The 16,614-nt window shown below is 45.3% G+C and overlaps 1 protein-coding gene across 4 annotated transcripts in view; it reads right to left on the bottom strand.

Moving 5' to 3' along the window:
* Positions 1–16,425, bottom strand: part of herc1 (HECT and RLD domain containing E3 ubiquitin protein ligase family member 1) — a 36,342-nt gene extending 19,917 nt beyond the window's left edge. For all 4 annotated transcript variants that reach the window (XM_030794279.1, XM_030794282.1, XM_030794280.1 and 1 more), the window contains exons 1-35: positions 16,247–16,425; positions 13,130–14,085; positions 12,863–12,958; positions 12,530–12,724; positions 11,922–12,233; positions 11,506–11,602; positions 11,171–11,314; positions 10,924–11,051; positions 10,624–10,768; positions 9,798–9,969; positions 9,546–9,680; positions 9,203–9,368; positions 8,932–9,057; positions 8,570–8,782; positions 7,892–8,044; positions 7,099–7,231; positions 6,804–6,995; positions 6,347–6,562; positions 6,026–6,199; positions 5,761–5,875; positions 5,480–5,600; positions 5,171–5,348; positions 4,455–4,743; positions 3,907–4,027; positions 3,743–3,791; positions 3,316–3,584; positions 2,841–3,065; positions 2,533–2,653; positions 2,171–2,408; positions 1,595–1,764; positions 1,291–1,446; positions 1,087–1,193; positions 777–887; positions 486–656; positions 79–318 (exon numbers count right to left, since the gene is read on the bottom strand). In XM_030794279.1, the coding sequence (XP_030650139.1) occupies positions 79–318; positions 486–656; positions 777–887; positions 1,087–1,193; positions 1,291–1,446; positions 1,595–1,764; positions 2,171–2,408; positions 2,533–2,653; positions 2,841–3,065; positions 3,316–3,584; positions 3,743–3,791; positions 3,907–4,027; positions 4,455–4,743; positions 5,171–5,348; positions 5,480–5,600; positions 5,761–5,875; positions 6,026–6,199; positions 6,347–6,562; positions 6,804–6,995; positions 7,099–7,231; positions 7,892–8,044; positions 8,570–8,782; positions 8,932–9,057; positions 9,203–9,368; positions 9,546–9,680; positions 9,798–9,969; positions 10,624–10,768; positions 10,924–11,051; positions 11,171–11,314; positions 11,506–11,602; positions 11,922–12,233; positions 12,530–12,724; positions 12,863–12,958; positions 13,130–14,059 (6,408 nt within the window). In that variant the 5' untranslated portion in view covers positions 14,060–14,085; positions 16,247–16,425. The remainder of the gene's footprint in view (positions 1–78; positions 319–485; positions 657–776; positions 888–1,086; positions 1,194–1,290; positions 1,447–1,594; positions 1,765–2,170; positions 2,409–2,532; positions 2,654–2,840; positions 3,066–3,315; positions 3,585–3,742; positions 3,792–3,906; positions 4,028–4,454; positions 4,744–5,170; positions 5,349–5,479; positions 5,601–5,760; positions 5,876–6,025; positions 6,200–6,346; positions 6,563–6,803; positions 6,996–7,098; positions 7,232–7,891; positions 8,045–8,569; positions 8,783–8,931; positions 9,058–9,202; positions 9,369–9,545; positions 9,681–9,797; positions 9,970–10,623; positions 10,769–10,923; positions 11,052–11,170; positions 11,315–11,505; positions 11,603–11,921; positions 12,234–12,529; positions 12,725–12,862; positions 12,959–13,129; positions 14,086–16,246) is intronic.
* Between the last annotated feature and the right edge of the window lie 189 nt (positions 16,426–16,614).

The following is a 16,614-nucleotide window of genomic DNA, read 5'->3' as shown; positions in this document are numbered from 1 at the left end:
TGTATGTGTATGTGTTTATGTGCGTGTGTGTGTGTGTGTGTGTGTGCGCCTCTATGAGAGACAGAATGTATTTCTCACCTCTCCGTTCTTGCCAAATGAGATAGTTCTGGCCTCCATGTCCAGCACACAGGTGATGTAGTCTCCCTGTGTGTAGCTGGACAGAGTGAGTGTCTGCTCGCCATTGTGGTAGAGGTTTCCACTGTAGGCTCGGTACAGCCACATATCAGCTGTGGTTCGGTGATTAAAGTCATGTACAGGCCAACGAGATACGCCCACACATGTCCCCTCATTACCACGATTCTCCTTCACGATGTAGAACTGACCAAAAACAGAACAGGAACTATTAAACACACATAGAAACCTCACAACAGGAATACTGGTGATGGAGTATGTTGTAGATAGGAATCATTCTGCTATGGGATAATGTAGTCTCTTTGTGTGTGTGTGTGTGTGTGTGTGTGTGTTGTGAATATGTGGTACAGTACCTTCCACTGGTAGCAGCCTGAGGAGATTCCAGTGGCAGCAAGGCCGTAACCTTTGCCCCCACTGCCATGTGTAAGGCCTTGTCCGCTCTCCACCACACAACACTGAGCCTTCTCAGGGTCAAAGGTTACCTCCTGAATGGGTAGATTCTCTTCCTCTTCCTCCAGCTCACCCTGAAACACAACATGGCCTTAAACAAACTCTTGCGACTATTGGATAATTCAACGCAACACTGAGTCAGGTCATCTTCCACATGCCATACTCCCACACTTTCTCAGAGGGAGCAGTCTTACCTGTAGCTTCAGCTCCTGCTCTCTCTCTTTCAGTTGAATACTATGTTTGGCCTGGGCCACTGGAGCCTCCCACATACAGTCTGACAGCAAAGAGAACAGGCGCTCCACCACCTAACACACATTCACACAAACAGAGAGGGAGACAGAAAGACAGCTCTGTTACATTCCAAAGGGATGTTTTCCTTAGGATTGTTCAGAGACTGCTGATGGATTGGTCACGAAGGTCCAAAATGGATACTGTCAATGCCAAAAGTCACAGGCTGACAGTTCCCAACTTGCAGGTGTTTTGTTTATGGGTGTGGAGTCTGACCTGGGTCATCTGATGATCCTCCACGCTGTTTTCACAGGCAGGCAGCACAGCCTCCAGCACATGAAGGGCCAGTAAGCGCGTCCTCAGGTTACCCACCAAAGGAACCCCTGAGCATTCACACAGACACACATACGTTTATATATCAAACCCCAACATTAATCATCACACACACAGACGCAAACACACCGTTAGGTATTCTGTTACCTGAGCAGCATTTTTGGGCCGCGATATTCAGCAGGACCTCTGTCCATTTGGGAGATGCCATCTTAGACTGGATGGCTTTAGAAGACACGACGCGACGTAGAAATACCAGGAAGTCTCCGAGATGCAGCTCAGCGGTGTGCTGCTTACGCAACAAGGCTGCAGCAGGAAAAGACAGGAACAAACAACATCCAACACAAGATCAATAAGAGAGCAGAAATACACATAAAGAACAAAAAAATGCATCTGACACATCAGACTGACATCCCCTGAGGGTATGTTTGTGAGTAGGTCACGGGTATCAGACCTCTGAAGTCTTTTTTCTGGGCATCACCGCAGTCTTCCATTTTGTCGTCTTGTTCGGGGCTGGTGTTCAGCCCACTGCCAGCAGCCTGAGAGAGCAGAGTCTTCAGCTGACTGCACAGCAGATCCAACAGAGCCTGGACGACCTTAGGACTCAGCCTGTCAGCATAGGTCCTGTGACAGACCACAGAGGGGCGACAGATTAGTCTCCTATATATATATATATATATATATATATATATATATACAGGACAGGGATTAAGGATGTCATTTCTCAGTCATCATTTGGGTTTTCAAGGCTAGATGACTGCAGGCGTAAACTGAACTGTGACTAGTTGAGGTAGGATTCACATAAGAGTGCAGTTTAACATGGCTTATCATGGAATTCCTGGAATCTGGCATTATTCAAAAATGATCTGAATCTTATGAAGAAGTTCATAAGACAACATGTTGTGTAACTTTAAATATAACCAGTGCAATCAAAAGAAGAGTCAGCAAAACACTGTGTATCTTTATGAGCTATGTTATAAATATGGGATGTGTGGTGGTGGTATATGATGGTCATTGTTTGGCTGTATACCCTGTACTGATGGCCAGGATCTGCAGCAGGCGAGTACTGGCAACTTTGAGTGCGGTGCTGAGCTGAGAGCCGGCAGGTTTGTGAAGCAGGTGCAGAGTCTGTCCCAGCAGTGTCTCTGTGCCACACAGCTGAGAAAGCACATCCAGCAGCCCGCTGGAGATGGCCAATGACACATCCACAGGCTGGTACCGCACACTCAATGCAAACACAGTCACCAGGAGCAGTCGCTGTTGAGCCTCTGCATACACAACACACATGTACACATTTACTGCATGGACAGAGAGAAAACTGAAGAGGTAGAGTTAGAGAAAGAGAGATAGAGAGAGAGATGGTTAGAGAGAGACAGAGAGAGAAAGAGTTACCTATATGGTGTTTATTGGCTTGTAAAGCTCTCTCCAATGTGACTGAGAGTTGTTGGTAGATTTTGTGTACAGCTGTCTGAATTTCCATCTGTAAATTCTTTTTAGCGGCCCGGACACCATCCTGCAAAGAGAAATGTACACACACACACATACACACACACAAACACAGATCTGGATTAGTGGCTATGTAAAGAGATAGTGTCAATTATGTGCAATTCCAAACTTGGTAATCCTATATACTTAGTTACAAATCAAATTAAAAGATCACTATGCTATGCAACCGGAAGCACATGTAGCTTGACTGTTACCTGATAGTGGTGGAGTTGGACACTCTCTCCCTTTAGCCCCCCGTTTCCAAAAGCACCAAGGCCAAAGCATCCAGAGAGGAACTGGAGTCTGACAGACGTCAACAGGGAAGCAGAGTGGAAGACAGGGCCACTACGCCCAACTGTGCCTGCAGCCCCAGGTTGGCTGCTTTTCTCCTCCATCCCAGAAATCAACACCACAATTTGGTGCAAAGCCTCCAAACGCAACTAGACACACAAACACATATACATTGCATGATTCTTCCTTTGACTATTTTACTACGGGACTGGTATTTGTGTATACTTGTGCTCTACTGAACTGTCTATATTATGTCATTTGCTACCATATTCTCTACGGTGTGTATACATGTGTGTAATTATGGTTAGTAATTTCTCAGCACTACCACTAATTAGAACAGGTGGGAACTATTCAAGCTTGCCACAAATTATGCTGGTTAATAATGCTCAGTCTGTGTACCTCAGCTCTGCTCTGCTGTTGTTCCATGGCAGTAATTATGGCCTGAGGGTTGGTTGACATGCCCTCCTCTGGGTCCTTAAACGCTGGCGTGTTTCCCACATCTCCACTGATGAAACTCACAATGTTGTCAATAAGTGCATGTATACCCAACGAGAGACTGAGGTCCAAGTCTGAGTCCTCATATGACAGCAATGAGCTGTACATCCAGTCTCGTCCCGTGTGCCCGCCAAACCATGTGTCAGCCGAGTCCGGGGTACTGTGATGTATGCCTACCAGAGATAAGACAGATTACAGATATTTATAAACACAAACTCCCAGACAGGCAATCAATACTGAAAGAGAACTACATACAACGTGATATTTTCAAGTCAGACAGTAATGTGTTCCTAAGAGATAAGGAGCACAATAAGCCATCAGGGGACAGTACCTCTCTTCTTATGGGAAAAGGCCAAGTCCAGATCATTTCTCCTACCACCCTGAAACAGGTCACGTACAAGGTAAATGAGCTTAATTCACACAACACCACACTGTAAATAAGAATGAAGAAGTGTGAGAGCCATCTAGTGAATGAGTGAAAATAGTGGTACTCACCAGTGAATATCCTTCCTCGTCAGATTCCGGCTGGGAGAGGTCTGACTCACTTCTGGATTTAATGAGTCTGTAGCTGGGACTACTCTGGATGGACCGACTCTCAGCTGACAGACTTTCACTCCTTTGCGTGCGCGCGCACACACACACACACACACACACACACAGACGTGCGCGCACACACACACACACACACAGACGTGCGCGCACACACGCATGCACACAATACAGAGCCAATTTGTTAAATAAACCTATGACACAAATTTGAATGAACAAAAGCATAACTTAACAAATTTCATTCAGTAAAACAAACCCCAGAATACAGTCACAATTGTAAGCAAACAGAAGAATGAACACTAACATTTGTCAGTTGAGATTTAAGAGTAGCCTGAGTAATTCTAATGGAAGTTGCAGTATAGCAACAGTACATCTAAACTCCACATAGTTTGCATAGTGGACTCTAAAGCTCTAGATGGAGCCATAGATGGAGGATTAGAGGGAAATGCTGAGAGTTTAACACTACAGAAAAGTAAAGATATCCTGACACTCACCTGGTCATAAAGCTCCCTCCGTCCTGAGTGGTCCCACCCGCTGATGGCTGCTGATTGGTGTGCTGTGAGAGTGGAGGGCTGACAGCCAATAGGACCATGGCACAGCGGTGAATAAGGGCATTGCATGCTGTGGTGTAGAGATCCTGGCCTTCCTGCAGGCCACAGCTGGCTCTGCGCTCCAGCCCCACCTGAGCCGGCTCCTCCTGCCTGCTCACGCTGCCAACGCGCTCCCGTTCCCGCTCCCGTCCACGGGCCACCTCCCGCGCTGAGAGGAAACATTGAAAGATTTCTGTGTCCAGCGACACAAACACAAAGCGTGGATTAGAAAAGCAGCAGCCACACTTGTGGTTAATAATCACATGCTGACTGAGAAATGACATGAGCTGAAGATCAGCTGCCATTCAACTATTCATATCAATATTACAGCTACACTAAGGCAACGGCTCAACCACACTGTACTGCTTCGTACTTCTCAATAATAAACGTGCTTACAGACTTGAATACATTCCAGAACACGGCATAAGACGCGGCAAACAGAGCGTAGTTAACCACCACAATGCCAACGGGCAGAACATGCCAATGCCAATGCCAATAAATGCTCACCAACATGTTTGTTTCATGGGTGTCTATGTGCACCTGCATACAGAGTGTTTGCGTGTGGGTCTCTGTATATTTCTGTTTACATTGTTTGGGTGTGGGCGTCTCACTGTACTCACTGCCTGCAGTCATGACTTCATGCTCTCTTTCGTCATCTTCATCCTCCTGTTCTTGATGACTGCCCTCTCGTTCTCTCTCTCGGTCGGCACGTTCCTCCAATTCAGCCTCCTCGTCGATGGTGCGAGTGAACGAGTGCTCCTGTGGATCCATCTCCACAGAGTCCATGTTATCAGAGATCTGCACCAAACCCAGCCACAGAAACAAAACACTCAAACTCAGGGTTTGTGAGCGTGTGTGGACATGCTGTCTTCAATCAGAGTGTGTGTGTGTGTCATATGGTGACAGACTGAGCCTGTGTATAACTGTACCCTGCGTTCTCTGGATGACGACCGAGTCTGAATCAGCTCCATGTTTTTACAGGCCAGCAGGCGATTCCGCACCTTATACACACTGCGATAGACCTCAGCCAGCAGCTTACACGGCTGATACCTGATAAAAAGAGCACAATTCACCTAATGAGTTTCTCACCTAATGAGTTTCTAATCAGTTTCTTATTTTTTTCCCCCAAAATCCCAGTTTCAACAATTGCTTACTTGGTATTATGCGGTTAATGAATTCATATAGAAAGGACAATGTAGTGATGCTGTACCTGCCCTCTCCACAGGCCTGGCCCAGTAGTCCTGTGTGCTTGAGCAGCGCAGCCAAAATGAAGCGTGACACAGTGTCCAGCAGAACCTCATTACTCAGAGATGCACTATCCCAGTCTAACCAGACAAACAGTTAACCAGAGTGAGATTTCAAAATAAATCAGATAGGCTACGATACATAATACTGCCTTGAACATATGTCCTATGTCTGACAGAAAGTCTCTTGGAAAGCCTTTATTAACTTTAGCAATACAGTGAGTGCTGTACCTTTGCTGATGGCATAGTCCTGCATGTTGGTCCACAGGCTGTGTGTTGGTTCTTTAGTGGAGCCCAAGGCCAGGTCCACCAGTACACTCATATCAGCACGGAGTGGACAGTCAAACAGCCTCTGCTCTTCATTACCACATAACGCTACCTCCAGCAGAGAGCTGATACAGGCATCTGACAAACACACACAAAGTCACACACATGCTTTAATGAGTTCAAGGCACATTTGCACGCATATGTGTGTGTACATGTGTGTGTGTACGTGTGTGTGTTGTGTGTGTGTGTGTGGGTGTGTGTATGTATGTGTGTGTGTGGGCGTACCTAGCTGTGGGATGTCTGTCTCAAGTCCATTGCTAAACAGGGGGGTTTTCAGCCAGTAGGCTGTATGCTGTTCCTCAGGTGAAGGAGGGGCTCCTTGCAGCATGCCCCCAAGACAACGTCCCACCAGTAATGCCACAGTCCGCTCCAAATCCACCAGCCACACCCAGCTCTGTGCTGATCCACTCATACAACCTGGGTCCACCATCTCTGTGGTGCCTACAAAGATGGAGAGAGAGGGATGGGGAGGGGGGAAAAGTAGTAGCTGGTTTAGCTCAGATTAAAGGCATCGCAGCAGGGCAGGGTTATGTCTGCAGTGTCAGATAACACGTTTAATAGCTGAGAGATTTAGGCGTTAAATATTAAAGTGTGCAGTTAAAAATGAGGGAAAGACACAGCATGTTTAAGCGATGAAGTAATAGGTCTGAGTTTTAATAGTAATCATAAAAATGTGTCACACCATGCAGAGGCCACTGTAGCTCCTGGTCTTCCAGTGGAGTAGCGGCAGGCAGGAGCCTGTTGAGACGGTCCAGCGGAGGCAGGAGGTCCAACAGGAAACTGAGGAGCGGCCGAGCAACCCACACAGGCAGCAACAGCAGTGAGGTCACAATCTGACACAGCATGCTGCCTGCTGCAGAGCCGTAGATCACATCTACAAAAATACAAATGTCAATGTTCATTTCAACCACTATCACTGACAAGGGTAAATATATATAAATAATGGATGCTTCTGAGTCGGTGTGTGTTTTATTTACCTCGGAGTTTTTCACGTACGCTGCCGTTTCCGGAACTTTCTTTGAGCAGGTTGGCTGAACGGGTGAAGATATCGGTGGCGTGAGGCAGTAATAGCTGTAGATGTTTATGAAGTAGAGCCACACTGCTGGAGCCCTAAGAGTCAGAGGTGGGAGAGTGTGAGTTATTTTCACACTACATCTGCAACACAGCTACTCAGTCACCAAAGCACTCCAAGTTTACAGTATCCCATGTTCCTTTTATGCCATGAACTTAAAATGAACTTGTCTGTCTCTAATCTTTAGCATGGCCTTTAGTCAACACAAAGCTTGCTACAACTGTTTGCAAATTTAACAACAGTAACGTGACCCAAGACTAGCATCAATATCCATTTGTAGTACTGCAGACAGTCATTCAAGTTCTGCAAACACTACAATCTTCAATAAATAAGGCCCTAAAAAAAGCCTGTCTATGGAGTCTTACAGAGCCTCAGCTCTCCACCGTAATAATAATTAACCATGAGAAACATCTTTATCAAAAACAAATTGTTCTGACCCACGATGCTGGATTGTCTTACACCCGTCACTCACGGAGCCATGAGGACAGTGCTGACAATGCTAAACCCTGAAAAAACTCAGAACCTCTCTCTACTGCTGTCACTGCATTACAACATATGGTGGCACTATGCCAGATGTTATTCTGTGTGTGTAGTAGTGAGGGAAATTAGCTGATGCAACTGCAAGTCACTAATGCTTCCTCAAACACGTGTGTGTGGCCGTATATTCTTCAAACACAGGTGTGTGTGTGTGTATGTACCTCTGTTACACAGTTAATGTGGCAGTAAGCCAATAGCTGTTTCTGGAGAGAGCACAGCAGCTCATGTAGGTGAGCTGGCTGGCTACTGTCGGAAGACGATGTGCCCTGTAGCAGTTTATCACTGTTCTTCTCTAGTTCTCCAAATGCCTGCTCCTGTGAGGTCCAGATAGAGAGAGAGAGAGAGAGAGAGAGAGAGAGAGAGTCAGAAAGAGAGATATCAATGTTCAGAAACATTTCATAACTTTTAAAAAGAGCAGTACTGGTCAGTATTTTATTTCTCCTGCAGGCAACGCCATAGGCATGAAACCCACAGGTCTAGTCAGGACTGAACCGTAGATTGATCAGGTTCATCCAGACTAGACGTGCACACTTGACTATGTCCTTGATGTCAGGTTTATTGAAAAGACAGCTTCAATTCAAGCTAAATTCTGCTAAGGGAGCATGAACCAAACGTGTTTGAAAGAGCAACAGCAACACTGATTACTTGCATATTATAGTTCCTACCCCATCTCTCTTTGTACTTTCATTTTAACTATACCAACAGATTTGACTGACTCAAAACAGATTTACAGAACAGTATGTTTGTAGTGGCTATCTTTGAAGCAAAAGCAGCTCAGTGCGTCCAACTCATCCGGGGTATCCAGCATTCTGACAGATGTCCCCTCGACCAGCACTTACAGTGTAAAAACCAAGGTTCCTAAGAAGGGTCTTCATGAGAATCTCGGCCAGGTGTGTGTCAGGGTGTGTGTCAGAGTGTGTGTCCGGAGCATGTGCAGAGTCGACGGGTAGGGTGAGAGGTTCCGAAGCATCAGGGGGAGAACTGTAGCCGAGCAGAGACGCCACATGGGTGTGGTCCTGAAGACTGGTCAGGATAATGTCCAGCTGCATCCTCTGAAAAACACACAGGTACGTCTGCGCTAGCACAGCAAACAAAAACACTGCACAAAAAAAAAAAAGAGTAGACTCTGCACACACTGCACACAAATCAAAACACATACCCATGCGCGCGCACACACACACACACACACACATACACACACCTGTCCTTTTGAGAGGCTCTCCCAGCGGTCTGGTCCCTGTGGCAGCAGAGAGTGGAGCAGCTCCATTCTCTCCCTAAGAGGAGGCAACAGCATTGTCGCTCCCACTGATAATGTCTCAATAACAGCCTGCAAAACACATACACAATCAAACATAAGTGTTGTGGAAGAACTAGGATGAATTTCATTGGTACATACACAGCTACACCAACATTAAATTAAATTTATCAAATAACGCACAAACTCTGAATCATTCATAAATGCACACACACACCTCCTGGATTTCGTCAGGCACTGAGGCATCCATTAATCTGAATAGCAGGTTGCGCAGCGGGCGCGCCTGCCGGCCCAAAATACTGGTGGCCACACCCCCCGCCAGAGCAAGAGCCAGGTGATTGGACAGAAGTCGTAGGCACAGTTTTAGGAAGTTATGATGTTCCCTGCAGAACCACAAAGAAGCCCATATGAATAAAAGACACACCACTCTCTGTCTCTGAAGTCAAAAATATACCACAAGCAGTCTGACACTGCTCCATAACAACACTGTTTCCCTCCACACATATAGTCATGCTGTGGGTGATCATGTGGAAGGGGCTGGTGTGACAGGTAAGTCATACCTGGAGGAAGGGAAGGGCAGGGGTGGAATCTCACTGTTGATACCATCACAGTACCGTTCCAGAAATGAACGCAGGTGAGAGAAAGTGCTCTCCTCCAAGTCAACACAGTAGGGCCTGTGCCATGCCACCACCTGCCTGAACACCCACAAACACACAGCATTTGAAACATTTACATAGGGATCTTAAGAATGCTACTTAAAAAATATGACAATAATGAGTCTAGAACTGTGTATTTCAAAGATCATTACTAACCTGTCTCTGGGGAGAGCGGTCCAGGCTAAACTGTGGGAGGTTCCAGCGGAAATTTGCTGAATGGCAACTCCATCTAAACCAATCACCTTCTTCGGTTTGGTAATGGGTCCAGTGGAGTTCCCCTGCCCACACTGGCCCATGGAGTTATTTCCCCACGCATACACCTCATTATCTACAAACACACACAGGCACATATTAGCACTCGAGCAAGACAGTCGATCCAAAACCGTCTATCTCAAAAACAGAGTAAACACCTTCATTATGTAGCTGCCAGAAGTGTACAGAACCAAAAACTACACTTCACTTGAATAATGCTACACTTCACTTGAATAATGACTGATAGGACAGTGTCTTACAGCTGTTAGGACAGTTCTGCCAAGTACTAATAACCTCCCACATAAACCTGCCACACTGAGTGATGGATTCCATTTTTCTCAGTTTCATCAATGACATTTACAGAGTACAAGAGAGCCAAAACATCTTTTATCTTTGGAGCCAACGCGTGCAGATTATAAAAAAAAAAATCATGTTTGATGGATGCTAAGTAACACATAGGATACTGTTATGACATCTCATAAACAGTTTTATTGCAGATGACTGAGGTGAAGCATTCAAATGCAGCTCTAGTTCTGCGTGAAACAGATAGCACTCAATGACGTGCTAATGCATTCATACTGGAAAGACACTCATTAAAGTGCATTATTTCCGTTGCGGCTTTAGAATGATTAACATTGTTTTTTCTACATCAAATTCAGATCTTCCAGTTTAATATTTTTTCCAGCCACTGTAAAACTCATTTGTGGCATGTAAGAGCATGGTAACTTACCGTGGGATAAGGCAAGGCAGTGGCTGTCGCCTATGGAGATGTCGACCACTCTGGTGGTGGCGAGTTCTTCGATGAGTTTGGGTCTGAGTGCCGTGGCCTCAGACGACCCACAGCCAAGACAAGCACCGCAGCCCCAGGCATAGACCTGCAGAAAAACAAACACAACATGCAGAAAACAAATAAGTATGCAAACAAAGGCAACGCTTGTGGAGTCTGCGCTCATGAGGAGTTGGAGTGCTGAGAGGGGAGGGGGCGGTATTGTGAGGTGTACATTTGAGCAGGGCTGAGTGTGTTAAGTACCTGCCCCGTGGAGGTGAGGGCTAGAGACGACTGGCTGCCTGCACACACTTTCCTGATGAACATGCCTTGCAGCGCCTCCACAACTTTGGGTTTATACACACGGTTAGTGTCCCCATGACCTAGTTTCCCTGCACAGTTATAAAGAACAAATTAGCACGTGAACTTTTGCACTGACACGTGAACTTCCCATAAAGCTTTGCAGGACGTCTGGTTGATATTCTGACATCTAGGCTGTGTGTTAACTCACCATTGTCCCCTCCGCCAAATGACCAGACAGTGCGTCCATCTTTGGACAGTGCTATGGTGTGGGAACTCCCACAAGAGACCTCACCGACGTTACTGATGTCCTTCACTAGTGTGGGAATATTTCTGCTGTTACTATCGCCATGACCTACAACACACAGTAAACATTTCAACATCACCAAAACAAATATTAACAAAGGTGTAAACCTTCCACCCTTCAGACCTAAAGAGAGAACAACAATATTTAGAGCAACATATTTTCTAATAACCTCTAATGAAAGTGATTCACTATGGATTTAAATCAAAGAGCAGAACTAGTGAAGAGCAGGTTATGATTACCCAGTCTCCCGAAGTCTCCTTCACCCCATGTGTACAACTCTCCATCCTCACTGACAGCTGCGCTGTGCCGGTAGCCTGCAGACACACACACCACCACCTGTGCATGTGCCAGCAAGCACAAAGACACACACAGAAAAATATGACATTGGACTTCTAGAGGTATGCACACACACCACTAGCTTAACAATATGTGAACATCCTTCAGACAGTTAAGTAAACTGTAAATCATCAACGTGAATGGTTTATAATAATAAATCAAGTTAAGCATGGGTGATTACTGACAATGTCTACTGCAAAATGTGTCACGTGAACAAAACTAAATGTAACTGAATGCATATGAATGTGGGCGTGTATATTAAGTATGTACCGTATTCATGCAGGTATACTGTGTTTATTGGTATATATATATAAAGTACCTTTCCTTGCAGTGGGCCCTGTATGAGTTTGGGATATTTCTGGGTGGAGCTGTTGCCATGCCCCAGTTTGCCATAGTCTCCGTCTCCCCAGCTAAAAACCTCCCCTTCACTGGTAAACGCCAGCGTGTGGCCATCTGAGCCCTTGGATGACGACACTTTTTTGATGGCGCGGTGAGGTTCAAACGTTAACTTCTTCAGAGTGGACTGATTATTGGAGTCACCCAGTCCCAGGCGCCCATAACTTCCCTTCCCACAGGCTCTTACAGAGCCATCAGAGGAAATGACAAAGGTACAATACTGACCAGCCTCAATCTGAGAGAACAAACAACACAGCACAACACCAACTCCAGGTCAGATCAGACCGGATATCAGAAGCAACAAAAAAATAATAGTACTCTTTTTGAGTGAGGGGAGACAGCATAATCTAATTTAATAAAAATGAACAAAAACGGCATTAAACAAATGCAATTTAGCAACCCATAGGATACCTGCCCCTATGCTGTTTAGTGACAGTTCTCAAGAAAAAAAACCCCCAGAGAGTTTCAGTGTAACATATCCAAACGACCTAAAGCTCACAGTAAGGAGACAACTGGGAGTGAGTTGTTTACCGTCTGTGCATCACTGAAGCTGGGTGCCAGTTTGGGCTGGAGGATTTTCTCCTGAGTTCCCTCCACCAGCTGGTGGCTGCTGTTACTCCCCCACACATAAACCTCACAGGTCTCTGACACCATCGCTGCCTCCCCGGTCTGGATGCTGTCTGGACTTGCACACGTCCTGGAGTAGTCCGACGCCATCCGACATACCTGTTAAGAATGGTAAAATATATATTGAAAACCTACTCCACACAATACAACCAATCACGGCCAAAGACGGAAAGTACACAGTAAACAAAATCCCTGTCATAACTTTGAAAGTAACTAAAGCATCAGTGTGTTAGTTACCTCCTCAAAAAGACACAGCGCAGCCTCATACAGGGAACACAGACCATCGGGGGTACGCACTGGCTCTCTCCACTGGCTACGGTCAGCAGATGACCCCTATGACAGGAGACACTCATCAGAATAGTTATACACAATTTTGGGACAAATGTGTAAACAAATCTTTTTTATGAGATACAGCTTGACACACTATACTATGTAAGCTCAAAGTCAGCCAAGATAAATGGAGCGTTGATAGATAACAAAAAGTGATACAGTGAATGCGTGTACCAGAGAGCGTCTCATCTGCATGAGAATGTTCATGAAGCAGTCGTATCCGATCAGTCCCTCTTGGTTCGGCGTGGCTTTGCTGGGTTCGACGCTCGTGACGCCAGCTGAGGCAGCCAGTGCCATCTCTACCCACTCCAGCAGGTAGCGCAGGGAACCTCGCTGGGCAGCCAAACCCAGCAGTAGTTCACAAGCCAGCCGCCGACCCACCATGTCCGCCCCGGAGTTCCGCATCGTCACGCCCTTTAGAAACGTGGTCACCTGAGCTAAGCAGTCCAAGCCCATGGGGGGGATTTTACTCTCGTTGGCCAGCGAGAGTGGCGGCAGAGAGCCCACCACTTCGATGGCGGTGGTGATGACATCGTTGCAGAGGTTGGGTCCCGGCCCGGTGGGGTGAATGGTCCAGCTCTGTCTGAGCAGCGCAAAGAGCAGGCTGAGCCCGGTCCGCACACCCATCTCAATCAGCGCGTCTGTACTGGATCGAGGACGTTCACTGACCGCGTGCATGTCCGCAGATCCCAGCGTGCTCTCGGGTGAATGCTGCTGCTGCTTCACCTTGCCCTTATCGTGGTACTTGTTGGAAAGTGCATAGAAAATGCGCTGCAGGACCAAGAGACGTTTGCGGAGCGCGGTGGCGAAAGGCGAGTCAGAACAGACGGTCTTGGCCAGGGCAAGCTGGCTGGCCAGCAAAGCGTCCAGATAATGTTCTTGCTCATCGCTGGACAAACATTCTCGTTCAAAGTCTGGCAGCTGTGGGCCTTTCAAACATAGCACCTGCTGAGGCAGCAGAACCACCTCCTTATTGGCCAGCAGCTTCGCATAAAGCAGTGCCACCCCCTCACGTGTGGAGATGGACTCGCTGTCTTCTGAGATCCAGGAGCTGTTCAAGTGCTCCAGCCATTTAAGCTTTACTGGTGGAATCATCACGGCCATGGTGCTTCACACGCATGTCATCACACCTACAACACGCACAACATTACCCATATTAAACAAAAGTATAAATACGGTAAAATACACATGCACAAAGTGTTGTGTAAAATTCCCAAATATTGTGACCAGATCAAATGCTAAAGACATTCAGGAAACATTCATGAGATGCCTGATTAGTTGCATCACCATCTGTATAGGGTAGTATTTGCCTGAACAAAAGCATAATCAGAGGCACTCATTCTGTATGATGCAATAGTCTATCAGAGTTATACAGAACCAAGATTACCTGTCACCTCTTTTTAATGCATAACCAAAGACCTCACACATACTGTACCTAGATTACATAGCAGTTTCAAATTGAATACAAACTTCTTAAGAATTTAACAACAGAACAACATGTAGAGTACCTTCACCAAACACAGCTGTTATTTATGAAAACTGCGTCATACAAATACTGTATAGATCCTATGAATGTTAAATGTCAAGACTGTAGCAAACTGGTGATTATTAACCTGAACGTCTATCTGGCAAACTGCCATAGCTTAAGTAGGTCAACTTTCAGAGCATGAAAGAATTATACAATGACATCACAGTGTGTAAAATTACTGTATTCTTTAATTTTACACACTGCCAGAGATGTCAGACTCATTCAGAAAAAAAATGTCATTAGGTTATACATCTTATATAATTTATAGTGACACAATAAACTGAACAAAGAGTGTTCTCCAGAGGCGTTCAGACATTCCCTGACAAAATAAATTAGGGTACAGTGCTATATGTTTCAGTGAACAAACTATATCACACTATAGTGTTTTGTGTTGTGCCAGGTACACTAAAAGGACAAGCTGTTTCAGACACTTTCAAACATAGTATTGCACTTCTGGGACAAACACAAGTAGGCAATACCATGTAATATTAGACACTGTCTTGTTTTCGAGTTCTGACAAGACTAAATAATTTAAAATATTAAAGATACAATCCCTGATAAGTGCTAGCATTATTAAGACCCAGCGGCAGAGGACGAAATGATCTGCTTAATAAAAATAAAATGAGCAGTGAGCACCGAAAAATCAATTAGGCCGACATAATCGATGGGGTCACAGCAAAGCTGATCGTTTTACAGCTTCAGTAACTTAAAGTAGGTTGCTAAGTTTCAACAAAACGAAGTGTCTTTGCCAACTAGCTAAATTCATAAGCTGTCCAGGCTTGACTAACTAGGTAAATAAAGGTTCTAGAAACTTACTTCAGCGCGCTCCACGTTTAGTAAGCGACAAGCTATGTAACTTTACTAACCAAAATATACTTAGGCTACATCAGTATGCAAATTACAGTTAAGCTCAATATAGAAACGTTTTCCCTCAATACAGAAACGTTTTATCGAGGTAGAGGTAGTCTTGACTATAATTAGTTGCCGGTGATCATGTAAGGACTCTGCTGGTAACAAGTCTGCTTTCTCATGCAGATTGTCAGATAACCCATATCCACTGACAAAGCACTGGCTTAATTTAGGCCTTATAACTAACTCTAAAGCAAGCTAACTTTTCTGCATATCAAACTAATTTACGCCGCTGACTCAAAAATAGACATACTGTCACCACTGCTATCTGTTCTAATTGTCACATACGTGTTTATTTCTAGCTAGTTAAGGTCTGCTAGCCGACAGGCTAACGATCCAACTAGCGTTGCTATATGTTTGATGTGAGAAACCTCTGGCTTGACAGTTGAGCCACTAGCATTAGCATGCTATCATGGACATTTATTTTATTGTTGGCAAAACAAGCTGTCAAGCCGCTTAACTTAGTTCATTTTTTAACGTTAATTAAAACAATATTACTTCGATACAACAGATTTCTCTCCAGAGCAGAATCGGTTCTATATAACTATTTAGGTTAGCTAAATTAGCACGCTAACTTAATGCAAGACAAACTAGCAAGCTATCTGGTTGCCAGCTTAAAGGGGCGAACAGCCAGTTTATTAGACTCCTGCTTCAGATCTTGCTAGCGTGTTAGCAGCCTAACAGCAGCGACCCAATTTACTATTCAACTTAACACTCCCACTAACTTAAATAAATTGCTCATGTAGTACGACTGAAACTGTTCGTTAGATGAATACAATTTTGCATTATTACAGGCCTACACTTGTATGTCGTGTAAAAAAAACAGACAGTGAAGGGTGAGGCTACAATCTTACCAGAAACTGTCAGAGGCCTCTTCTGTGCATTACAAACGAAAGTGATTAGCATTATTATTACTTCTGCACCTTCATGTTGTGGGGCTAAATGGACAACCTCATAAACACTAACTTAAAATTTGATCAACCTGTTAACGATGACTGGGAGTGAAAGGAGGAGCACCCCATTCTCCCTCGATTCCACTCCGCTGCAACACAGCACTCAGGTCCAGTCCCTCCCAACCCCTAACAGTGCCCCAGCCCCTCGGCGCAGTGACGTGTGCGTGTGCGTGTGCGTGTGCGTGTGTGTGTGTGTGTGTGTAAATGCTTGAATCTAAGGGCGATAATAAAACCATTTTCAGAGCTTTTCAGGGAACAATCACGTACAG

Source organism: Chanos chanos, chromosome 2, assembly GCF_902362185.1.
Source record: "Chanos chanos chromosome 2, fChaCha1.1, whole genome shotgun sequence".
Classification (NCBI taxonomy): domain Eukaryota; kingdom Metazoa; phylum Chordata; class Actinopteri; order Gonorynchiformes; family Chanidae; genus Chanos; species Chanos chanos.
Note: the sequence above shows the minus strand (reverse complement) of the source record. Positions and strands in the feature narration are given on the sequence as shown.